Consider the following 19,730-nt stretch of genomic DNA (forward strand, 5'->3'; position numbering starts at 1 on the left):
CACAGATCCAGCATGCGGGAAATATAGCCATAAACTGGCCTCTTGACATTTTTAAACGGTCCCTACTTCTTGGACACCTACTACAATCGTGGCTAGAGTCCCGTATAGTCTTCATTCCCAAAGCTGGGAAACCAGCACACACGACCCCCAAAGATTTCAGACCAATCAGTCTGTCATCCTTCCTACTAAAGACCCTTGAAAGAATCATCGGCCTGCATCTGAGATCAACTCAGATTACAGACCAATCAGTCTGTCATCCTTCCTACTAAAGACCCTTGAAAGAATCATCGGCCTGCATCTGAGATCAACTCTCAACCCTAGTCTCATCACAGACACGCAACACGCCTACAAGAAAGGGAGATCGACAGAGACAGCACTACACTCTCTCACCCTTTGCCGGATAATAGCCTTACGGATGACTAAAATGCTAGCAAAAATGCAAAGAGCTGCGGCACTCTGCATCAGCAGTGCTTTACGCACCACCAGAGAGGGACGATTGGAACTCACAAATACCTGGCCCCCAGAATGCTATATGATTCTATATGGATGAGTCAAAACTACAGAACACAGTAGGAGGACGAGTTTACTCCGAACAGCTAGGCCTACACACCTCGTTCAGACTCCCCGATCATTGCAGCGTCTTCCAGGCTGAAGTGGCAGCAATAAGGGAGGCCCTTAAACACTTAAAATCACTAAAGCCGGAAGGCTCACATGTAAACATTTTCAGTGACAGCCAAGCAGCTATCAAATCGATTGGCTCAATCTCTAGTCACTCGAAAACAGTATCGAATTGCCGATCATCTTTACACGAGATGACACAACAATTCGTAGTCAGCCTTATACGGGTACCCGGGCACAGGGACATAGAAGGCAACTGCATCGCAGAGTGGCCCGCGCCACTTATACAAGAGATGGAGGGCATGAGTATGCCTTTAGCCACTTGTAAAAAACCTAAACCGTAACAAACAGACAATATGGGAAAACACCACACACTGTCGCCTAACACGCCAAATATGGCCAAAAATAAGCTCAAAGAGAACGTCAAAACTTTTAGGATTGACCAGAGCAAACCTCAGCACTGCAATGAGAGTCATCAGAGTGCATTGGTTGATAGGCACCCATGCCAGAAGACTAAATTCCCCGTATAATGATTTCTGCCGTAGCTGTAGGGACGAAGAAATGGAAGAAACAGTAGAGCATCTACTATGCCACTGTCCAGCACTGCAAGCGAAAAGACTTGCTCAATTAGGAAGCAGATTCCTGATAGACACGTCCGACACCGATCCACATCGGATACAAAAATTCACCAGCGCCTCTGGCTGGGGAAACTGCTATCTTCACACGAACCTCTGCGGGCAAACGGGGAAAACATACACGGTATCACAACGGACCTCTAATGGTCAAAGTGCGTCGGATAACCGGTAAAATCTAACCTAACCTACGGGCCTGTGTGCTCATTTGGTGTGGATTCTGAATTGATTTTGAAGATGGCCAAAGAGCAACACTAATTTAATTTTATTCAGAAGTTAATAACCATATATATTTAAAAAAGCATCCTAGCACAGCGTCTTCGATGGGCCCACCGAACCTGTTTCGCCTGAATTTTGAGTGAGAACCTATAACTTCTGAACTTTATCTGAATTTATATTATTTTTGTGTGTGCCTAATAATATGACCAGTTGAAGATAAAATAATTCGAAACAAAAAGAAGCAAATATCACGCAACCTATATCTTAATTAAATTATATATATCTTAATTAAATTACATTTAAAGAATATGAATAAAGCGTTAAACAGAACCAATTGAAGATCAAATAATTCAAAACGAAAAGAAGCAAATGTTGCACAGCACAAACTTCTATATCATAATTAAATTACATTAAAATTAAATTACATTAAGTGTTAAGTGTTGGGGATAAAGAATTTAATAAGTAAATTATTATTATCGATCTCGAACAATTTTCCGATATAATTGAACTTTCAAAATACTTTAATATAGAAAATTTGATTCATTGAATATGTTTAGATAGAGTTTAAAAAAATAGTTTCGTGAAAGAGAAACGATGCTGCCGCAATATGAATTTAACTTGAAAAGAAATATGTGAATTTGTTTGTTGGCTCATGCATCGCTTCTCCTGCAGCGACTCCTTTCTGTTGGACAGGGTCACACCCAGGGGCCCTTCTCCGAGTTCTCCCAAAGGTATCAAACTCCGCTCCTCGCACCCTCGTCTTTCAGCGCCTTTCCTCCGCCCGGCGTCTGCATCACGTTCCGTTTCATGCGTAGTCGCGGATCGTGCGTATTCTGAGGCAACGTTCTCCAACGGATGGCCCCTACCTCCCTTTAGACTCGGGAAGAGGATGTCCTCCGCCTCCATCGCCGCGGGCCACGTCCATGTTTCGATTGTCATCGCGGGCCTCCCAGAACAACCGGACGCGCTGCCCCGAGACTAGTCCGTGCACTACCCTGGTCATTAGCCTGTTGTTCGGTGTTATCAAAATGTACTTTCAGCCTTCTTAACATCTCCTTCAGGTTGTGTATGTAATCTTGCAGTGTCAGTCCAATCACGATATTGCCATCCATCCATTTGTCTGGCATCATTTCGGGTCCTATCACTTGTGCCAACGCCCGCTGATACGTCACCGACGCCGAGTAGAGTAAAAGGGTATACTAGATTCGTTGAAAAGTATGTAACAGGCAGAAGGAAGCGTTTCCGACCATATAAAGTATATATATTCTTGATCAGGATCAATAGTCGAGTCGATCTGGCCATGTCCGTCTGTCCGTCCGTCTGTCTGTCCGTCTGTCTGTCTGTCCGTCCGTATGAACGCTGAGATCTCAGGAACTACAAAAGCTAGAAAGTTTAGATTGGGCATACAGACTCCAGAGACATAGACGCAGCGCAAGTTTGTCGATTCATGTTGCCACGCCCACTCTAACGCCCACAAACCGCCCAAAGCTACCACGCCCACACTTTTGAAAAATGTTTTGATATTTTTTCATTTTTATGTTAGTCTTGTAAATTTCTTTCAATTTGCAAAAAAACTTTTTGCCACGACCACTCTAACGCCCACAAACCGCCAAAAACTGTCAGAGTTGAAGACACTCCTTCGCATTTCCACTAGCTGAGTAACGGGTATCATATAGTCGGGGAACTCGACTATAGCGTTCTCTCTTGTTTTATACTCTTAATATTGTAAGCCGCAGTTGTCAGTAATAGCAGTTGCGATACCCGTAGTGCAAACCGCTGTTCTCGCATGAAATTATCTGTTCGGCGCTCATTCCATCTTTTCTTCTTATCTACCTACATTAAGCTTGGGCGCAGCAATTGTCCTGCCAATTGTCACTTCTTTGTATTTCGGCAATACTTAACTTGTGCATTCGTTATAGCTCTTGGTCGGCTCTAGCTGCCAGTATAATTAACAAAATCAACTGTATCGGAAAAAAGAAAAAACTTTTTTCGCCTACCTATTTTTCGCAACAGCTTTTTCAATGCTCAATAGCTAATATAAACTTTGTATAAGGGATAACCGTCAATCTATTCTTACGCATTATCATGGTAGGAAGGGTACAGAAAAGGGGGAGAAGAACACTAAGACACCCTTACTTCTTGTGTCTTTCTTGATAAGCTTTAATAATTCAGTTTCGTCCGTATGATTTTGAGTCCGATTACATCCTTGCTGTTTAGATCTGGAGTTTACAGAAAGTGCAGTTAAAACTCTTTTTCGCGTAGTGCGGTGTGTGCATATAAGGAAGAGGAGGAAGAACCCATGACGATCCGACGAGCTTAGTTCACGAAACCGAATCTCCTTATACACTTACTTACCCATAAGCTGGTGAACACAGGTCAGGGAGTCCTTATGGGCAACCGACACCCCTAGTCTTTATTATATACAACTAAAGGGACTAGCTGTCTACTTCAAAATAATAGATATTCTTGATAAATAAGGTCGAAACCAATATTTCTCGTGTCTAGACCGGATGTCAGGATTTCATCAAATCGAATAAGACGAAAGGTCAAGAAGTATAACATCATTCTCAGTCTCAACAGGAATATATCGCTCTTTGGGCAAGCACTTTGGGCATGCGCTTATGTATGTATACGACACTTGTCTCCTTTTTAGATATATATAAGCTATATATAAGGAGAGCGATATGTGCTCTGCTTTGGCGGCTACTCCGCTTAGCTTCTAAGCCCTTGGACACTTAAGCAACAAGACATTCAATGTCGCAGCGACCAGTAGAGTCGCTCTCCCAATAATAAAAATCATTGTGAATATCATTGAAATCGGACAAACAATACACTCGTTTGTACTCCCACTAACTGACTAACCGGTATCAGATCATCGAGGAACTAGACTATAGCGTTCTTTCTTGTTATATCTACGTAATAGTTATTCTCTATAAATAGATTGTACAAAATTGTTATACACACCCAGCAGCTCTGGCCGATATCTTTCCTTAACCTCAGCTTAGATCTTTTGTCTCTAAACCTACCTTAGACTTCTTACCATGTCCTCCTCTCACTGGGTCATGAACTTAGAAATGAATTTCCAGTGCTTGGGAGCACAATGGTTTTATGAAATTACATGTAGTGGGTTTTTTAGCGGGAGATAGAAAAAAAAATAAAAGCAAAAGCCTCCCTCGAAGTTTTCGGGGAGCTATCGAGTTTAGTTTCTTTTCCATGTCGACTAAAATATTAATTTGCTGGTGCGAAAAGTGGTGTAAAAAGACTAGAAATTAAAGACCTTGCCTAATAAATATTGGCTAATAAAGCCTTCCCCACGTATAAGTAAGTAAGTATTAAAATATTTTTGGTATCGTTTGTGGAATGTGTTCATACGTATTTACCTATGTAAATACTTGTGCTTACACACTTACAAATTACATGAATATATTTATGTATGGTAATATATAGTATGTATTAAAAATAATACTTTTACTTATGTGTGTGCATTTTATCTTATTTTATTTTAATATTCGACATCCATACCTATATATGTATAAGTTTTATTATTATTGATAAGAAAAAAAGTTAATGAAATAAAGTTTTCTATGTGCTAGAGGTTTCAAGAAGATCAAAATCCATCAAAAGCTTAAAAAGTCTATAAGGCCTGTGAGGAGTCTTAAAACTCCCCACAAATCCGGGTGCAGGAGATCGGCATAGCAACAGTGAAGACGGCCGGAATGCGAGAAGAGTCAAGGTCGTTCAGGTCAAGCGGTAAACAATGGACCTTGGACCCCTGCAAAGCGGAGAGACCGTGAACTAACGGTACCGCGCTGGACCTTGGACACGAACCGGCCAAGGGAACAAAGGTCGAACGGTAACGGTATAAGCACAAAGAGGACACACCGTGAACTAACGGGACATGAGTTGGACCTTGACCACAAAGTGTCGGGTGTGATGGGGGCTGCTGGTCTGAAATTTGCCTTTTGGGCTGAAATATAAATACTCGAAAAAAAGCGATCACTTGACTTTTCGTAAATGCGCGGGCGCGACCGGGCACTGAATCTAAAACTCAGCCTTTTCTTTGGTCGGGCAATCACACAAATCATAAATTTGGTGGGACGAACCCGCAATTTGTAGCGAGCAGAAACTAAGAAATCAGTTCGTTACATCTGGCGCACAACCGTGATTGTCCTGGCCAAAAGAACAGATCCTGCCTGAAAAAGGATGACTTTCCGGCGATAGCGAGTGCCCTAGGGATCAAGCTGGAGGGTTTGGTCGAGGATATGAGGAAGACGCTGTCCGAATTTATTCAGCAGACCACAGACGAACCAGAAACGGTCGCCATACTGGAGGCTTTGGAGAAAGAGTATGCAAGGAGACCGGCCGTGGAAGTCAAAGTCACCGGCGTGGAAGGCCTGATGAGGAGCCTCGATGTCAACAGCATGATGGCGCTCACAGGGGGAGCAGACCCGAAAGGCAGGAAGTCGGGAGTGAACGGCGGGAAAACAGCCGCGAGAGGAGGGAGTGGCCCCTCAAGATTACGCGAAGGTGGCGAAGCAGGTGCGGGAGTGGAGCTTCCGTTACGACGGTCACGACAAGCCGTTGAAGTACCTGGAGCAGGTGGAGTGGTCAGCAATGACGTACGGTCTGGACATCAACCAAATCCCACGAGCGATGCCGGAACTGCTGAAGGGCAGGGCACTAAAGTGGTTCATCGCCAACAACAGATTCTGGGAGACATGGGTAGAATTTATCCACAGCTTCCAGGAGTTCTTCCTGCCCAGGGGCTTCATGACGAAGCTGGCAGACCAGGCTAGGCAGAGGAAGCAGCGGAACGGCGAGTGCTTCAAAGTTTACATGGTGGACATGCAGACCCTAATGCGGCCGTTGGGAATGTCTCAGAAAGAGACCCTGGAGAGAATAAGGGAGAACAGCACTCTGCGAATGTTTGTCCGCCCGTACGAATGCCGGCACCTGGATGCCCTGATGGCCCTGGCCGATGCGTTTGAAGAACTGGACACCCAAAGAGAACGCTTTGAGTCAAATCGGACTCACAGGGCCCGCCACCGTTGAACCCAGCACAAGCCTGCCATAGGTGCTGTAGCCAGCCGGAGCCGCCCGATCATCTTCTGCTAGACGTGCGGGAGAATCGGCTAGAGATCGGGCAACGCCACGCGACCCCAGCCTCAGAGGGGCAACCAGGGTTCGCAAGGTGCTGCCCCTCAAAATTAATGGGCAAGCTGAAAGCGGAAGAAAGGCAACTGTCCGCCCCAGTGCTCATAGATGGAGTGGAAATTAAGGCCACGATGGACACCGGAGCCACAGCTAGTTTTATTAGCGAAGAGTTGGCGGACAGGTTGAGAAGTGCGAATGGCTGATGTACGATACGAGGTGGTCACATCGCTGCTCGAAGTGGACATAGGACTGGGAGAGAGGACCGTAAGAATGCAACTGCTAATCCTACATTACATCATCGACGCTCTAGTACAGGGTTGGGATTTCCTAACGAAAGTTGGAGCCATGATAGAGTGCGCGGGACGAAGCGCAGCGATGCCGGTGGGACAGGCGGCTCGAAGCAGTCAACGCGAGAAGCTGTCAGTGGCAATCGTGGAGAGGGCGACAGAATTCGCGGAGGAGTATTGACGGCTTCCTGAAGTCAGTGTTAGCAGAGTTGGAAAGAGTGCAAGGGACGTCAGCGGTGGCGGTGCACAGAATCACGATGAAGGACGATCAACCGGTCAAACAGCGCTACTACCCGAAGAACCCGAAGATGGAGGTGGAGATCAACGCCAAGGTCGACGAGTTGTTACAGGAAGGGTGCATCAAGCCGTCTAGGAGCCCGTACAGCCGTCCCATAGTGATGGTAAAAAAGAAGACGGTGCAATGGCGGTTGTGCGTGGATTTCCACCAAATAAACGCGAAGTCCGTGAAGGATGCCAATGATTAACTACATCCTGGATCAATTAAGGGAGGCGAATTACATAAGCAGCCTGGATTTGAAGGACGGGTACTGGCAGATTCCGTTGGTAGCGGCAAGTCGGCTATTTACGGAGCCGGGAAAGGGCCTATTTCAGTGGAAAGTAATGCCATTCGGACTACACTCCGCATCGGCAACGTTCCATCGGGCGTTGGATCAAGTGATAGGACCCGAGATGATGTCGCACGCCTTTGCGTATCAGGATGACATAATTGTAATCGGACGGACACTACAAGAACACAATCGCAACATGAAAGAGGTTTTCCGGAGGCTATGGGCGGCAAACCTGAAAGTTAACGCGGATAAGTGCAAGTTCTTCCGAAAGGAGCTGCAATACTTGTGTCACCGCGTGACGGATCAAGGCTTCGGAACGGATCCGGAGAAAGTAGCGGCATTAGCACAGCTGAAGCCCCCGGTAAACGTGAAGGAGCTGCGACAGTACCTTGGAGTGGCATCGTGGTACAGGCGTTTTGTAAATGATTTTGCGACGCTGGTGCAACCGCTAAACGCACTCCTCAAGAAACAGGCAAGGTGGGAATGGACAGACGCCCACCAAGAAGCATTCGAGGCCGTCAAAACCAGATTGGTCGCTGACCCGATCCTGGCATGTCCCGATTTCACAAGGACTTTCGTGCTACAGACGGATGCCAGCGACTACGGGTTGGGCGCTATCCTCGCACAGCACTCCGAGCAAGGTAACCGGCAACCGGGCAACCGGGTAATATCCTACTCCATCAGAGCGCTGAACGGAGCGGAAAAGAAGCCTAACCAGCTGCGAGCAGCCGGGAAAATCCTGACCCAGGTGCCGGAAGAACCATGGGCCACCGTGTGTGCGGATTTTGTGGGCCCCTTGCCGAGGTCGAACCACGGGAATTCGATGCTGCTGGTCCTGGTGGACAGGTTCTCCAAGTGGACCGAGATCGTTCCGAGGCGTAGGGCAACCACTGAGACGCTACGAAAGGCTGTGCGAGAGCGAATAGTGGCCAGATACGGGGTGCCAAAAGTTATGATCACGGACAACGGAGTCCAATTCACGAGCAGGGCGTTCAAGAGGTTTTTGGAGGAGCTGGGTGTGAGACACTAGCTCACGGTTCCATATACTCCCCAAGAAAACCCGACAGAAAGGGCCATCAGGACAGTGAAAACAATGATCGCGCAGTTCACAGGGGCCGATCAGAGGACATGGGACGAGAACTGGCCGGAGCTGCAGCTGGCGGTAAACACGAGTGTGGGGGAGACCACCGGATACTCGCCGGCATTTATAACGCAGGGAAGATAACCAAGGCTGCCGAACGCATTGTTCGACGAACAGACGGCCGAAACGGGCAGGTGTACACAGACGCCGGCAGAAAATGCGGAAAAGCCAAAGGAGATCTTCGAGCTGTCACGTCACCAGTAATTTGTGTATAGGAGCACGCGACAACAAAAAAAAAACGAAAACAACTCATATTAGCGACTTAAAGCCAGGAAGCGCGGGCGCCGGCGGGCCAGAGGACACCGGAAAAAGATAATAAAAACCTTTAGTGAAGAAGCGGGGAAGACGATACAGGGTATCGAAAAATCGCAAGGAAAAAGTCACTCAAAACAAACACACACACACACAAAAGGCCCGTTGGAGAGCGAGAGCGGGACAGGGAGGGTAGACAGCCGGAAAACCGTTAACGGCTAACGCACACAGCTGCGAATTCCGTGGGAGGCAGGTACACGCTGGAGAATCCCGTTATCGGTTCAGGCTCCGCGGAATAACGGCGGAAAGGAGCAGAGGTTTCATCGCGGCGGAAAAACAGCAATAGCCGCAGCTGACGCCGCAGCCGGAGCCACAACAACAAGGGTTGCCGCAGCCACAGTCGCCACGCTCACCGACACCGCCGCCAGCACCGCCGACGCAGCCGCAGCCACCACTACCGCCACGCTCACCGACACTGCCGACAGCACCGCCGACGCAGCCGCATCCACCACCACCACCACGCGCACCGACATCGCCGCCAGCACCACCGACGCCGCCGCCACCGCGCACAGACACCGCCACCCCAGGATGAAGAGGATCCGGCGCATGTCGCGCAGACGCTGCGCACGATCGACATGGGAGGACACGCCGGAGGCCCGCGTTTGGGAAGAGGTGGGCGCGGTCGGTTGGAGGCCGGTAGAGAAGCGAGCGCGCGACCCGGGAGTACGCGCCCAGACGAAGGACGGAAGCCCGGCGGAGAACCCGGAGAAGGGTCCGTGGGTGTGGCCCGCGCCGCCACCACCGAAGTTGACAAGACAGGAGTCGTGCCCCGAGGCGCGATAGCCGCCGCAGCGAGTCTGCCGCCGCAGCGAGCCTGCCTCCGCAGGCAGGAGTCGCTAAATGAGAAGACGGGGAAGTAGCTCGAACGCGCGGAGTGGCCACCCCGGGGTCCAGGCCCACTTGCGAGACGCTAAGGGGCGCTACATCGATGAAATGCCGTTAAAACCTCCTAGCCAACAGTTCTCAGATATACTACAAGCACTGGTACGATTCCGAGGTGTAAAACGCCGTCTGAAACAAAACTCCGTTCTGCATGCACAGTATGTTAATTCAATGCGTGACTATTTGAATCTTGGTCACATGCGAAAGCTCTCGGCCGTGGAAATCGACCTGAAGCCCGGCTTCAAATTGCGACCTCACCCTGCGATTACTTAAAAACTTAGGGTAGTCTTTGATGGCTTCAATTGAAAGCTCTCTAAACGACGCTCTGCATATTGGACTCCGTATCCTGAGAAGCTTGTTTATTGACAAATCTGGGGGGCTGCCAATCACTGCGACTATCAGCGTATCATATTGTGAGAGGATGTACAAATGCCTATCGAACACTACATTGCTCTGTCTACAGTAACATAAGGAACATTTATAGCACCCTTCTTAGCTGTAAGGGTACTAGATCAGCTAGCTCACGACCATTAAAGCGAGTTTCTAATAGCTGCAAGTATACTCAAGGATGAGTTTTACGTAGATGAAGTTCTCACAGCAGCATACACGGAAGAAGAACTACTCAATAATCGACATTAACTGATACAACTGCTGGAGCGGTTCACGAACTCATCAGAAATTATATACTATATACCATATATACTCAGCTTGTCATACATTAAATGCGAATAGTACAAAATGGCAAGTGCTTTTTGTCGTGGCACTTATCTTTGACCCGCTTGACATGCTGTCGGATCTAGAAAGGCGTGCGGTAATGTTGAGATTCTCAAAGGTTTGTTCTTCCCTTTTATAAATCACGGATAAGACGAGATAATAACTTTGTCTTAGGTCACATAGCAAGAACCACCGGAAACCCCACTGGAATCTCTGTTTCAGCGTATCTCGTTCTGGTCAATACTAGTTCGCATCGTAGCTTACGTTTTAAACTTCATCAAACGAACAAGGACACCTGCTTTAGGCTCACGTACATGCCTTAAACTGCTGACTTTTGATGAAATTCACATCGCTCGCATCATTTGTGTTCGATAGGCTCATGGTTGCTATAATGAGGATTGCAATTTATTATTGGACAACAAGCCGCTACGAAGCCGTTCCCAACTTCATAAATTGTCTCTGATTGTATGCAAGGACGGCATTCTAAAAGTTGAAGGCAGATTAGGTAACTTGCAGCTACCGTCAAATGCCAAACACCCTATCTTTGCCGCACAGAAAACTGGTCTGAGGCACTGCCATTTCAATACTCAGGATATGATTACGCTGGCCTATATATGCTAAAGCAACGAAGAGAATGCAAGGAATTATACTACATCCGAATATGAGGCACGGCATCGGATTCGAATTTTATGAAACAGTTTAAAAGCGGCCGCTGCGCATGATTGCAATGCGGATTGTTACATCATTGGTACATCATCCAAATTCCCTCTGTCAAAAAACAGATTAAACGTCACTCGAACTGATACAACGAACAGCTCACATCAACCATCTGGCAGCGTCCTAACACGCTGACCAGAAGACAGCATAAACGAAGACACACCCTAGCAATCTCTGGAAAAAAAGTCTCTCGATTTCCAAAGCGTTAATTGTTATTGCTGAATTGTTATAAAAACTGTTTATCACTGTTCTGTTATTTATTAATGATTTATTTTTCTCTTTTCTTCTACTCAACCTATTATAGCCATTAAGTTGCTTGATTGACGTTTTAATTAATTTATATGTACAAACTGCCTAAAACTACCACGCACACAGTATTGAAAAATATGTTGAAACTTTTTCATTTCACTTTTGTCCTTCCAATATTTATCGATATACCAAAATCATTTTGGCCACGCCTACTGTGAAGCTTGTATTTTGACCCAGAAGGTTGGCTTTGTAGGTCAGCAGACTAGTTTTCTGTCAAACGCACTTCCACTTCTTAATTCTGGGTGCCTAGATACATAGTGAACAAATTTTTAGAGTGTGTCCTTTCCGAAGACTTTTAATTTTCTTTACCGCTCCAATAGCACAGGGACCATGAGCATTTATTAGCGCCAAGTATAAATGTAATATATATGTATATATGATTGGCCATATATAGGCAATTTAATAGATTTGCTTACGATTAATTTTGAGTTGTAGCAACTATCCGTCCTTAAATTAACAGGTCAAATTGATACAAGCTGTCTTACAAACTTACATAAATTTAACGATCCTTATGTATACATACACACCTACATTTGTGCACATTGAGTTAGGTCCCACAACTATGATTTACTCCTCGGGAGACCGAGAACGAAATATTTTGTTAGCCCAACACTACGCCCATCTCTCTCTGATTCGTTGAATCGGCTTAAGTATAAGTAGTGACAAAAGATTGAAGACTACTTACAATTAACGTATACGTTAAACCGCTTGCTAACTGAAGGAGGTATTCCATTAGATGCAATGCAATTATAGCCTCCCATATCGGAACGATGCACATTTGTTAAGACCAGCCTTTCTCCTTCAACCGACTTTACACCTGCAAAGGTAGAATTAAATTTATATTATAAAAATTAATTAAGTAGTTTAGAAAAAAAAACAACATATGTAAGAAAAGAGAATGCTATAGTCGAGTTCCCCGACTATCGAATGCCCGTTACTCAGCTAGTGGAAGTGCGAAGGAGAAATTTCAGCACTGACAGCATTTGGCGGTTTGTGGGCGTTAGAATGGGCGTGGTAAAAATATTTTTGGCAAACCGAGACTAACAAAAATTTGAAAAAATATCAAAACATTTTCAAAAGTGCGTCTATGTCTCTGAAATCTGCATGCTAAACCACTACCATTCTTATTTAATTTTGTACAGATATTAAAGTCCTACGACATTATTTTCTGATGTTAATCAATGAAATACAATTTAATTTAATTAAATTAAACCGAAATTAAATATCGTCAACAAACTGGTATTTACGGCGTGAATAGATATCGCCATTTGATCTGAAGAGTTCTTAAAAATATGTCAGTTCATTTTGGGATCATATAATTAAATGACGGAATGCTCATAATTTGCATATAAATTTAAAGTCGAACGCTGTGTAGCGTTACTCTTCAGAGTATTTAAAGAGATTTAGGAGATGTTGGTTTTCTTTTGAATGGTCGAGACGGAGTATTCCTAAGCACATTGTTGCCTAATCATGTAGAAACCACTCCATATAGACTTCAACTAAAATTATTTAAAGCTTAGGATAAAACTTGGAAGATGCGACGCCTGTAATTTTTTTAAGATGTCTAAAGACATGCGTAAGTCTAGACCAACAGTGACACTTTAATGGCAGTAAAGACCAAAGTGTATACACGAAGTGGGATAACAGCCACTGCAAGTGAAAGATGGAAAAGCATGCACTTGTTCAGTCAGATACGATAGCATAAAAGATAGAAGATTTCACATTGATGCCAGTTCTTATAAGGTCGTCAACACTTTTCAATCAAGCACCGTCACGGTGATCCACATCAGAAGAAAATCGTTTCCGTCACGGCAGTATGAGGTCAACTGTGTGTAATGTAATGCCACCAATTATTTAATTCCTCACTGCAAATCCTTCATCAACCTTGAGCTAACTCAACGTAGTGAATTCGTAAGGTAATCTGTCTACGGAAAACTCACTCCGTCGAGTTCAAGGTGCAAGGCTGGCTAATTAACCCATCACAGCCATCTGCAGCCTTCTGCAATATCATGTATCATTTAATTAAGGTCCCACAAATTCTTGTTCAAGCTGCATTCAATTAGCCAGATGAATCCTACTACGTCGTACCTAAAAAAGTCTTATACCAAGTATCGGGTCTCGCAGCCGCCAGCAGCTCCTAAATTGATGTCTTCAGTTATTGCCAACATTGGTGATACAATTAGTCTACGGCACCTCAGCTTCTATGTTCTAAAGAGCTACTGCGGAGGGAGAATAGTTTGTTAAGAGCGTCTGAGAGAGCGAGCGAGAAAGAGACAGTGGGCAATGTTTCGAAAGATGATGAAATTCCTTTTCACAGCATAAAAGAAATGCTACCAGACTTCGACGGCCAAACAAGTGTTAGTGGTTGGCGCGCACATATAAACGTACTGAGTTCAACTTATGGATTAACGGAAAATAAGTTACGGTCTCTCATATTTAGAAAAGTCAAAGGTGATGCACAAACCTGGATTTACTCAAAGCCTGAGTTTGCAAATGAAAAAAATTGAAAATTTGTTGACTTCGATGGAGAATGCCTTTCTCCCAAATGAAAGTGCCATTACATTGCGCAAGAAGCTTGAAGAGCGCAAATGGCGAGCAATTGAATCGTTTACTTCCTATTTCAACTCGAAAGTAATAATGTCAAATGGATTAGGAATGTCAGATGGCGAGCTAATCGACTATATAATTTATTGAATACCAGATCGTCAAATACGCACAAGCGCCAATATGATGTGTTTCAAGACGAAAGACGATATGCTGTCGGCTTTACAGCATATTAATTTAGTAGTTCAAAAATATTGGGGAGCTCCAAAGATTCTGGAAATACTGAGAAGTTAGTTTTTCGCTGCTATAATTGCAATAGTTTGGAGCATATTGCCTCAGATTGTCGCAAACCCAAAAGAGAAGTCGGATCCTGTTTTGTGAGCGGAAAGATAGGTCACCTCGCTGCAGCCTGTGACCAGCAAGCCGCAACGAGGAGGTATTTAAGTTTTGAAATAGAGGGTACCGTTTATGAACCTTTTTTTATAGAATGCCTCCTAGACTCAGGCAGCCCAATTAGTTGTATGAAAAAGAATTGCGTTCCGGCTAGCGTTAACTTGAAGCCAGCGCCCCAAGCCACGTATTTTGGTTTTAACTACAGCAAATTAATTGTTATTGAAAAAATTACGATGAAAAATAAAAGAGTAAAACTTGACATGCTACGCGACGCGAAATGAATTGCGACGCGAGTTCAATTGGTTTCGGATCAATTTTAATGCAAAAGAAAAGGGATGGGCGATTTTACCCTGTATTTTATTTCTCCAAGCGTACGACGGATGCTGAGTCGAGGTATCACAGTTTCGAGTTGGAAATGTTAGCGATAATTTATTCACTAAAACGATTAAGGGTATATCTGCACGGTAGAAGTTTTAAAATTGTTACGGATTGCAATTCTCTTACACTTACGGTAACTAAAAAAGAAATAAACCCTATAATTGCGCGATGGGAGAACTATGATTATAAACTGGAACATAGATGCGGTATTAGAATGCAACACGTGGATGCCCTCAGCATATGTACAAACATTATGGTAGTAGGTTCAAATTCGTTCGAAGAAAATTTGGTCATATGTCAAAGTGAGGATGAGAGTACAGTGAACCTAAAAAAATATTTTAGAAAAGAACGAACACATACTGTATGAGATTCGCAATGGAATTATTAATAGGAAATATCATGATTCTTTATTTTTTTTCGTTCCAAAAGATATGGAAACGCATGTTCCTTTTAAGTACTACAATGGCCTGGGACACTTTGGTGTCGACAAAGTTCTTGAGGTGATTCTAAAGACCTAATGGTTTCCTAATTTGAAACAAAAGATAGGACAACATATTAAAAATTGCTTAGAATGCATTGCATTTACGGCAAAAGGCAAGCACGAAGCCTATTTACACAATATTCCAAAGCCAACAAAACCATTGGAACAGATACATATTGATCATTTACAACCAGTTAATACAAAAGAAGAAATCGAGGCATATTTTAGTAATTGCTGATAGCTGTACAAAGTTCGTAAGATTATATTCAACAAAAACCACAAAGAACTTAAGCAGCTCAAATAAGCTGGGCCCGCAAAAATCGAATTTTTGAAATTTGAAATGTGGAATCGTTTGACCATGTTTGACCACCAATTACTTTTTTTTGACCACGTCCAGTTTTGAAGATATGAAATTTCGAAAATTTTCGAACTTCAAAAAGTTGACTTTTTTTAACTTTTTTTTTTAAATCGCAATAACTTTGTTTGACCACGATTAATTAATTCGATTTTTGCGGACCCAGCTTCTTTGAGCTCAGCGCTGGAAAATGATTGCAGATCATATAGCACCCCGAAATGTATAGTCGAGGTTCCTGATTTACTTCCTCAGAATTTTTAAACTTTTTAAAGACTCGTAACGTAGCTCATACACTAATAGCGACAGGCTCGCCCGAGGCGAGTGGACAGGTAGAGCGGATAAATCGTAGTATAGGCCCAATGCTTGCAAAATTACTAGGTTCAGAACCGAGTTGGGGTTTTGAAAAAATACTAGGAGAAATTGAGTTTGCGATAAATAATACAGTTCAAAGAATGATTAGTAAATATCCAAGTGTAATGTTATTTGGAGTCGGCCAAAGAGGTAGTTTAGTTGACTGCCTTAGAGAAAATTTAGACAAAGGACAAAAGGAAAGAATAACTATTGAAAGTATCAGGGAAAATGGTCGAGAAAGAGAAATTCAATTACAAAATTATAATGAATCGAACAAGAATAGCAAACGACTGAAAGCGACTCTATATAAACAAGGAGACTATGTTGTAGTAAAAATGTCGATTGTCACACAGGAACTTCAAAAAAACTTGTCCCAAAGTTTAAAGGACCTTTTAAAGTATTTAAATGTTTAGGAAACGATCGTTACGTACCTAAAAATCTAGAATCTAATCTAGAATACCCTACTCTGGAGTTTGGGCAGCAGCTTATATAAAACATTGGGTTGGTTTGTCGAAAAGCAAAAATAATGATATAAATGATATTACAAGTGAGGAGATAAATGAAAATGAAGAATGTGAAAAAACAAATGAAAACGAAAGTGAAACTGAAACTGAAGAAAAAAATGAATATTTAAATGAAGAGTTTATCGAAGGAAATGTAAATGATATGTTTAACAAGGCGAATAAAATAGTCAAAGACGACTTAGTAAATAGCTCAAATGAAAATTCAAGTATAGACATAACCGAAAGAAAAATTATAAAGAAAAATAAGCATAAGAAGGATCGTCACTGTAATACGAGCCCTGACCACTATTAATTTGCACGGCTGGTGTTTTTACGCATATGCAATGTTTAGCACACAATGTACGTGAAGATAATGCAGATAACACATACAAACATATATTTTTCTAAAAGATAATTTTATTCGCACATGTCACTGAAGTTATGGGCCAAGGGTAGTGAAGAGTGGTTAGGTTTCAATGCTTTATGAACGATCGGATCAATTTAACGCTCATATTCGTGCGCAAAATGGAATGGGCTCAACGGAACAAATCGCTGGATGCATTATCGCCCAAGTAGTTGTCTAAGAGCTGAATCCGGCGAGTCTGGCGAAATGAGAGAAGCATGTAGAGGACCCAGTCTAACATGGGAATCAATGGCATCGTTTCTGGAACAGCGATGAAGGATTCTGGAGAACATTGAGTTCGCCATGGCAAGCTATGCGCCAGGCAATCAGGGGGAGCAACAGTGCATCAAATTTAAGAGTGGTCATCAACTGAGGCAGTGAAACTCCAGTAATTGCCGTGTGTGCGGATTTAAGGACCACACTCTCCTTCATCTGGGAAACTTAACCTCGCAGCCTGGAGAAACGCTTGCTTCTAACTCATGCCGTAGAACCCTCTGCATTGCCTGAAACGTCTGCTGCTCTTTATGTAGAGAATCTCAGTAAAGGTGTTGTGATCCTAGCCACTGCCACCGTATTGGTGAAGAAGCGGTCAGCAATCTTCGTCCCTTGCCGTGCTTTGCTCGAGTCTAGATCTCACTTCCATCCCAGATAGGCTGGATTGTTTCTGGAGGTTGCACTCGCTCAGATCTCACGGACTCCATAGCTGCTTGGGCACCTACAACACTAACAGAGATGCCTGTATAGGAATTTCGCCGGCGAGCCTTTCATAGAAAATCTCTGCACACTATAAGGATTAGTACAGCTATCTCGCTCAAGTGCCTAGCGTTCACCCTCTGTTGACCAAAATGGCCTTCTTAGAGTATATAGTCAGCTGCAAAGGGTTCGTTGAATTCAATGAACGAAATCCAATCAGCGTACCAAAGGATCATACAGCAACGGGATGGACGAAGGGGATGTGAATAAGCTGGGACTCATGGCTCGGATATGTGGAAGGTACATTTTTTACATAACCCTTATATGAGAAAATACGTCAGAAAATGCAATTATGATTATGCCAATATGACATTTGATGAAAAATGTCAAGACATTTACCCATGACATTATTGTTTTACAATTCACGAAACACAGTATTTTTGTATTATTCATGACGAAAGTTGCAGAGGAAATACACCTATAAACAACAAAACCCTAAGTTGAGTACGTCGTGTGATTGTTCACGAGGGTAACCTAGCAAAATTTAATTCAGTCATTCATAAAAGGGACAAGGGGGTACGGGTTGTAATTTGTAGACAACTTTTAACCACAAATTGCCCCAACTAAGGGCAAATCATAAAATAGTATTCCATCTCATTACATATTGTATTTTAAATGGCAAATTTGTGACAACGCATTTGTAAATTCGTGCTAACGCATTGCGTTAGTTTGTGCTAACGAAGTGCAAGCCCTGAATAGAGGAGCCATAAATTAAGTAGAAAAAAGAAACCATGGACCGCATCATTCCTATAATGTACGGCACTAAAGCTTAATTTAAAATCTATTTCTTTTCTTGAGTTGCTCCAATTTAAAAACAACTGTGTTCTGCAATTGTCCGAACGTGCCACAATCTCCTCTTTTCACTCTCTCGTTATTACGATATTCCGGCTGGGCTAGAGCTGGAAACGTACATTACACAATGGCATTGAACTTTAGATTCCATAGTAAATTTACAGCCTCATATGACAAGTCACTGGCAATCCTATAAGCCCAATTCAACTGGGACATCTCGAATAAGAAATACTCACCAGAAAAAAAAAATCATCCTGCCCGAAAATCTGAATTTTCTGCAAGTGGCAGTTAACGAACGGTCAGCCTTCATTTACCGTTTAACTAGATAACTAAAACAATGCTTAGAACAGTCTATATTTCTAAGCTTTTTCGTGGTGAAGTCAATAATCCCAACGGATAGTCGGCTGAACTTCTCTGTTAAACGCAGATTCACTAGAAACTACTTACCCCTAATCTTAAATCATTGTATATCTTACTTGGAGTTTCATAACCCCTACAGAGTATTATGTTCTGACTATAATATACTTTATTCTTTTATCGGTAATCTTGACTTTCTGTCGCTCTTAAAGCCATCAATTTTAACTTTTTTAACACATAATTAGATCTTACTAATATGTATTTATACATATTCTAGTTTCTGTATATATAGTTTCTAGTATATATATCGCGTCTATATTCTCGCGAATCAAACCGTACGATACACCGCAGCGACCCTTGGTTAGTTGGGCGGAAGGTGTGGTCGTTTCTCAGATACCCGTTACCCGTTACTAGTTTAAGTGTGAAGGAGAGTCTTCAACACTGACAGTTTTTGGCGGTTTGTGGGCGTAAGAGTGGGCGTGGCAAAAAGTTTTTTGACAAATCGATATAAACTAATACAAAAATGAAAAAATATCAAAACATTTTTCAAAAGTGTGGGCATGGCAGTTTTGGGCGGTTTGTGGACGTTAGAGTGCATATACATATGTCTCTGGAGTCTGTATGCTTAATCTCAACTTTCTAGCTTTTGTAGTTCATTAGATCTCAACGTTCATACGGACGGACAGACGGAAATGGTCATATCGACTCGGCTATTGATCCTGATCAAGAATATACATATATACTTTATATGGTCGGAAACGCTTCCTTCTGCTTGTTACACTTTTCAACGAATCTAGTATACCCTTTTACTCTACGAGTAACGGTTATAAAAAACATGATCATGATGTTGTAACATGATTTGTCTG

The 19,730-nt window shown here is 43.3% G+C and overlaps 1 protein-coding gene across 1 annotated transcript in view; it reads right to left on the reverse strand.

Annotated features, from left to right (window-relative positions):
• Positions 1-19,730, reverse strand: part of LOC120444328 (lachesin) — a 278,432-nt gene that overhangs the window by 123,032 nt on the left and 135,670 nt on the right. The window contains exon 6 of the mRNA XM_039623884.1: positions 12,240-12,371. Coding sequence (XP_039479818.1) covers positions 12,240-12,371 — 132 coding nt within the window. The remainder of the gene's footprint in view (positions 1-12,239; positions 12,372-19,730) is intronic.

This window comes from Drosophila santomea, chromosome 2L (assembly GCF_016746245.2).
Source record: "Drosophila santomea strain STO CAGO 1482 chromosome 2L, Prin_Dsan_1.1, whole genome shotgun sequence".
Classification (NCBI taxonomy): Eukaryota; Metazoa; Arthropoda; class Insecta; order Diptera; family Drosophilidae; genus Drosophila; species Drosophila santomea.